This window comes from Lachnellula hyalina (assembly GCF_007821495.1).
Source record: "Lachnellula hyalina strain CBS 185.66 chromosome Unknown contig00165, whole genome shotgun sequence".
In the NCBI taxonomy this organism is placed as follows: Eukaryota; Fungi; Ascomycota; class Leotiomycetes; order Helotiales; family Lachnaceae; genus Lachnellula; species Lachnellula hyalina.
The window spans coordinates 41,666-48,503 of record NW_022157279.1 but is presented as its reverse complement, the minus strand read 5'-3'; the positions used below and the strand labels follow the sequence as shown (position 1 = coordinate 48,503).

At 47.5% G+C, this 6,838-nt stretch overlaps 1 protein-coding gene across 1 annotated transcript; it reads left to right on the top strand.

The window, feature by feature from the left end:
• Positions 1-5,893: 5,893 nt before the first annotated feature.
• DEP4_1 (FAD-dependent monooxygenase) lies at positions 5,894-6,816 on the top strand (the record flags this gene model as incomplete). The annotated part of the gene is made up of 2 exons (XM_031153083.1): positions 5,894-5,933; positions 5,984-6,816. 2 exons carry the CDS (start codon positions 5,894-5,896, stop codon positions 6,814-6,816), a joined length of 873 nt encoding a protein of 290 aa, XP_031002506.1.
• Positions 6,817-6,838: the final 22 nt, after the last annotated feature.

The window sequence follows — 6,838 nt, the reverse complement described above, 5'->3', positions numbered from 1 at the left end:
CTCCCGCACGAATTGCCGTTCTTAAATTCGCATTCCCTTTATCTGCAAGCTCGCTGGCTGTCCAACTCCCCCGTGTGAGCTTGGCAGCACGATCAATTTTGGGCGGCTGAAGCAACGGATTGCAACTAGGATATGGCAGATTCGAGCGTAACGGGCGAAATGGAGCGCATTGGCACTGGCACTACCGGCACCCCTGAACAGCGTGAACCGCGCACGCGTGTGGGGAAGGCGTTAAGGAAAAGCACGCAGAGTTGTACTGAATGTAAGCTTTGCCGTATTCGCACTGCTTTTTTTTTTTTTTTTTCAAGGGCTGGGGAGGGCTTGACTGCTATGGAAATCTGGATCTTGTGGTTCATTGGGTTCATTTGTCTCTTTCGCTTGCTGGTGCGGGCTTCAGATTCCCGATTGCATTGTTTTGCTTTCATGTTGTGTAATGAAGCATCAGCGGTACCGCTATATTGAAGAGGGGTGGCTTTCGACGGGCCTCTGCATGGTTTTGACTTTGCGAAGACTTGTATTTCACTAAGGATCAATTCCCTAAGTCAGTGCGCTTTCCGGGTAGTCCCTTCTTGATCCGTGGAAAGGGGTGGATAAGGTAGCGGGTATACAGGCCAGTGCTCTGCACAGTCCAGTACCGGTACTTGAAAGGACTGACCTATTATGCCCTCCAAGTCTTGTGATATCCTCGACAAACCTCATTTTCTCCATTCCCAATCCATCCAATGTTTCCACGTAGTCGCCCTTGCGCTCTTCCCCCAGCGCCATTCATGATGCGTTAGCTCTATCTCTGCTTCTTTCGCGGAAGTGTTTTGTCTCGCCGGTGCTTTGCAACAACAAGCTTTTACTACCACTGACATTCCACAGGTCGACGTCGAAAGATCCGCTGTTCTTTCCCACCTGACAACCGTACATTATGCATTCCTTGCTCCTCGCGCGGATCCAGATGCATTGACCAGAGAACTGAACATGCAAGCGCTACTCTGGAGGACAGGAAAACCTTGAGAGATAGAGTTGCACGGCTGGAGTCACTTCTTGAAAATGCACTTCAAGGACAGCAAGGAGGCAATTCCATGAATCTTAAGGAAGATGCGCCAGGTGCTGCAGCTGAGTCCGCTGATTCCGCTGAGACGGACGACAGCGAGGATGAGCTTGATGACGAGCCTACATCGGTTCCTTATATGTCTGCCCTTAATGATTCCATGGTAACTAAGATCGTCCAATGAATGGTGAATATCGCTCATGAAAATAGGGCAGTCTGGATGTAGAGGACAACCTTATTAAAAACAACCCGCATTTTGCCAACGCCAGGACTTCCCCGGGATTGTCACAAATTCATGAGATGAAAAACCATCATCAAAAAGATACTGCCCTATCTTCCACGGAAAGCGGAATATCTAAGAAGAAAACCAGCCAGGCTCGAGTGTGCGAGGAACTGCGGTCATCACTTCCTAAATATGACGAGATGATGGAAGTATGTATACAGCGGGGCTCCTGGTGGTCATATTGGCGGGAGAAAACCTACGGTGATCTGAAGCCCGTCGAGTCACTCTCTCAATACGCATCTCGGGTTTTTGTTAACGGAACGATTTGGGAACTCGGGACATTAGTTTCTGCATTTGGCTTAAGTACCGAGACCAAAAAATCCTACTACCTTGCCATTGTAGAAAGATTACTCATCTCCGATGACCAGTACGCTGCCACATTGCCAGGGATTGAATGCATTCTACTTCAAGGGAAGTGCTACCTCGACGTTGGTCAGCCTAGAAAAGCGTGGCTCATGTACCGTCGAGGTCTTACTGTAGCCCAGCTCTTGGTCAGTGTCCCTATCTTTCAAACAGGGTCTTACTGACTTTCCATTCGAATAGAATCTACATCGGAATCATTCGAAATCTGTCTTGACGGACAATCTATTCTGGGCACTATATCAAGCGGAGCGGTTCATAAGCATGCTACTAAACTTACCCTACAGCGTTAGCAATAGTCATTGCAATATGGGGCAACATCCCAACAGCAACACCAAAGGCGCCGGAGTGCCATTGCGACCCTTGATTATAAGATGCGGTATAGTGGCAGGAAAAATCGTTGATCGCAATCAATCGAATCTGGGAAAGTCACCATCACGAACAATTGAAATTGACGATGAGATGCAGATTATGGCGGATGCGATGCCACCAGGTTGGTGGAATCATCCATCTGGGTCAGATCCTTCTGAAGACATGGCACAGATTCGCCAAAGACTCTTACTCCAAGTATGTTTCTACCTCATTAGAGTGCATCTAAACCTCCCTTTTCTCCCCGAGACACAGCCAAATCTGGATGCGCGCAGTAACCGCTGCAGGACATCCTGTATAGAGTCCGCTCGCATGTTGGTACAGCGTTACAACGTACTTCGTACAGTAGTAGATGGAAAACCGATATTGGATGACAACACCAACGACTTCATTGGCTTCACCATAGCCGTCATCCTGCTCATCGGCGCATCTCGGACAAGCAGCTCGCCGTATCTTGCCGCACAAGCAGAAGAAGATTGGTCGTTGGTAGAAAAAACAAGAGTGATTTTCAAGGACCTCTCGCGATGCACACCTTCCAGCAAACTGTACAAGCAGGCCCACCGCGCTCTCGACAAACTCATGTCCAGCCAAGCCGCAGATGGCAAAGACACGAAAGTCTTCATCCCCCACCTCGGCACGGTGCAAATCCGACCTGATCGCAGACCACAGAAGCCATCAGGCTACTCACCTAGCGGCACTCTATCCTACCAACGTGCCCGCCCTGCAGCAATTCTCAGGAGCAACGCGTCGTCTAACTCGAGCGTGTCGTATCCGAACGAAGGCACTGCGTACGAGCAGAGCAATCGACTGGACTACGAAGCGCCAGCCATGCAGCACGGCGAGTTCTCGTTTGCGGATCCGCAGCATCAGATAGGTGGCAATAGTCTGTTTTACGACGCGGCGAATTTCGGCACGTATGCTGGGGGTCCGGATCCGTTTACGTGGATGGATGAGAGTGTGCCGATGATGGATATTGATCAGGATTGGACGTGGATGGAACAGTTTTAGATGCGCTGGGTGTTTGCGTGGGGTTGAAGGGTATTTTGGATGGAGTATGGGGTATAAAAGATTTAATTATGGGTAGAGTTTAGATGATAGATCGACATAACTTTTCTTTTAATTCTTTAGGCGATATCGATCTAGCAATAGAGATTCGCCTGTCCCTGCTCTCAACATATTCCCAATATTATACTACACGAACCCTTATGCCTAAGGTACTAGCTTCTAATCTAACCTGTCTTTTAGTTTATCTTCATGGTCCCTGTATAGTATATAGTCTGTTATATGTTTATGTTTATGTATAATTAAGACGTGCTAGAATCAAAAGGGTAGTAAGAACGTGTAGGATATGCTAGCGTTTTATATTTATAGCGTGGTTTGGAAACTACATAACGTTTAATTTGCTATTTATTCAGAAGTCGATCTAATGTGTTATATAAGAGAGATATATATAATAACTAATAAAGGTGATAGAAATACTTTCCCGTTTTCTGATCTCATGTACAGTCCAGCTAGATTTGTTTTATGAAATGAAAAACTATGAATAACAATATATTAGACGGCGAATTAGCTACTGGTTGCTGCTTTCGGCAGACTTCCATTGTTCGGCCCCTACACGCACCAAGCTAATAGCTCCCCCAGCAGTGATATTCCCACTGATATACTGCACCACGCCCCCATCACTAGAAACAAGCAGTTCCCGGCCCTCCTGTCCCTTCGCCCACACCGCCGCCGTGGCCCCCGAGAGCGCCGTACTACCAGGCGCACCGACCAAAGTGACCGCGACCGTGCTATTAGCCTTCGCGCTCACAAACGCGAGACCAGAGCCCCCGGCTCCGACTGTGAAAACGTCGCCGTTAGAATCATCGACGATGAAATCGTCGACTAGAGTCTGCAATGCGACGATCTCTGGGTTTCCTAGAGGCGTGGCATGGTCATCGCGTCCTGGAACCCGCATCCGGGCTACGAGCTCTTGGTTCGTGTTGCTGAAGTAGAGGTGGCCGCGGGAGAATTTGAGGCCGTTGATGCAGGCTTGGAGACTAGTGCCGGAGGGTTTGAGGAGCGGGTCGTCGAGGTAGGTAGTTAGGGTGAGGTTCTCGGTGTCGAAGCGGTAGATGACGCCGCGGATGGATTCGGCGATCAGGAGATAGGGTGTGTCTGGGATGGTGATGATGCCGTTCGGCATGGTGAGAGAGGGGAGGGTTGCGAGTTGAGTGACGATGGGTTTGTCGGAGCATTTGTCGAAGGCGATACGGTGGATGGCGTGGGAGCCAGCGATGACGCTGAAGTTTGCAAAGGAGAAGTTGCCTGTTATGGCGAAGTAGGTGTCTGGAGTCGAGGACGAGGCGATGCTTGAGACGCCTGTGGAGTTCGAGAAGGTGTGGATGAGCTTTGGGGTGGAGTTTGCTGAGATGGGTATATCAAAGATGTTGGGGGCGGAGTATTCAATGGCTAGGACTGAACCAGAAGGCCGGACGACGAGGTTTTCAATCCAAGTTCCTTTTGGAAACTGGTGGATGACTTCCACTGGATGGTTTGGAGAAGTTTTATTTCAAGACAAGGTAGTGATTGGACTTGCGATACTGAGAATTGGAAGAATGGCTAGGAGCCATAAGGTGGTAGTAGAGGAAAACATTGTAACTTGTTTTTAAAAGAGCAAGAAGTTTTTGGTATATATAAAAACAGATCTTGAGGTAGAGAATGAAGTTTTTGAATGCTGTGATAGAGTTTGATTGAAAGGAAACTGACCTGGTTATATATGTCCATCTTGAGCTTCATAGACCCCGCGCCCACTGCCCCAACTACGAACTGCAGGCATGATTCAAAGCCTTGCTTTTGGATCCTCAATACCAAAGCTTGTCGGTATAAAGTAGGCTTCGCGAGTTGTGCGAGGCTAAAACCAAACACTTTAAACTTGTTCCTGTCGCTTGCAGGGTACAAATAGAGTTAGTTTCCTTGACATGGAGTGGACAACTCGCGTCGCTAAACCGAATAAGGAAATCTGACCAGAAATGAGATACTCCTTATTCCTACTGCGCCGTACAAATTAATTGACCTTTGGAATTATGATACGGTACTATGACAGACTATCATAAGCATGTCCATCGCGGCCCTATGCAAGCCCCGGGGCCTTGACCATATAGTTGCTAGCTAATATGTCTATACATATATGAGAGATAGAGGGCTATAGGGGAAGGTGCTAACGTTATTTAGTTACTTAGGGGGCTCCTCGTAGAGAGAAAAGCTATAATAAGTATTTCTAAAATCTTAAATCTTGACTAATTTTATGAAGAAATTAGCAGTGAGAAAAGTAATAAAAGAAAAACAGAGAGTGAAAAGTTACCATCAAAAAGGTAGTATTATCAATCACAATAATCGCAAGAGCATAACATTAGGGGGGGGGGGGAGGAATCTTGAAGATATATACAGACTTTAGAAGACGACCTCATAAATAAGGTGTTCTCGGCTGCATGCCTCGGAATTGTATTGCGACACTTGGTCAACTTGAGCGAAAGAGTTGCGAGGCTCGATATTGCATCCGACCTCTTTTGAAAGAGCTTGCGTACCATATCACCCAGGAAATATTATCTTTCCTATTTCGAGCGTTGCATTCGCAAAACTCGTCGCGGATAGGGAGATTGGGGGTTACACTGCAGGACCCCCGCACCTGTAATTGACAAATGTAACCATCTTTGAGATATATATAATGGTAGACGACATCCAGTCTCGATTATTCGAGGGGCAGATATATCTTTTGACATTTCACTCTATATCTTCATTTGTAAGGTCGGAAGAGTTCTAGAAGGTTGAGTACTACTCTTCATATCTGACCTTTAACCGAAATGGACCTAGAACATATTGATATCGTTGTCGTCGGGGCTGGTACACGCTCTCTCCTTTCGTTTCCTGGCAATGGACCTAACGAGAAACAGGGGTATTCGGTCTTACAGTGGTGAAGACATACCTTGAAGTACATCCGAACGCTTCAATCACCATCCTCGAGTCAAGCAACTCATTAGGTGGAACATGGGCGTCCGATCGCCTCTACCCTGAGCTGAGAACCAACAGCCTCTTAGGCGCATATGAGAACCCTGACTTCCCAATGACGCCAGGAGTTTTCGATATCAAGCCCAGGGACCATGTACCTGGAGCTGTAATGCACGAATATCTCGTCCAGTTCGCAAAGACATTCGGCGTACTTGAGAATATCCAGTTCGATACCAAGGTCGAAGAGGTTGAGCAGAATGCTGATGATCGATGGATCATCAGTGTGACCAGGCTCGAAAATGGCGAGCAGAAGAGCAAGCAGATAGTTGCAGACAAGCTCATTCTGGCAACTGGGTTGACAGGGAATCCAAATATGCCTCAAATATCCGGAGCATCTAATTTCGATGGCCCCATATATCACTCAAGGGAATTTGCACAGAACAAAGGCCTCTTGAAGACTGCCAAGAACGTCGTAGTATATGGGGCTTCAAAATCGGGTTGGGATGCTGTATATGCGTATGCCAGTGCAGGCGTGCAAGTTGAATGGGTGATGCGTGAATCAGGACGCGGTCCCGGATGGATGACGCCAATGTGGGTTATGGGAGGAAAGCGACTTGAGTACTTGGCCTTTACTCGTTACTTGACTTGGTTCAATCCTATGATTTGGGGATCTAACGATGGCTATGGATTCTGGAAAAGAATTCTTCATGGCAATTTCGTTGGCCGCTGGATCGTGAACAAGTTCTGGCGCTTGCTGGAAAAGAAATATTGGACTTGAATAAGTTCGATAGCCATCGTGA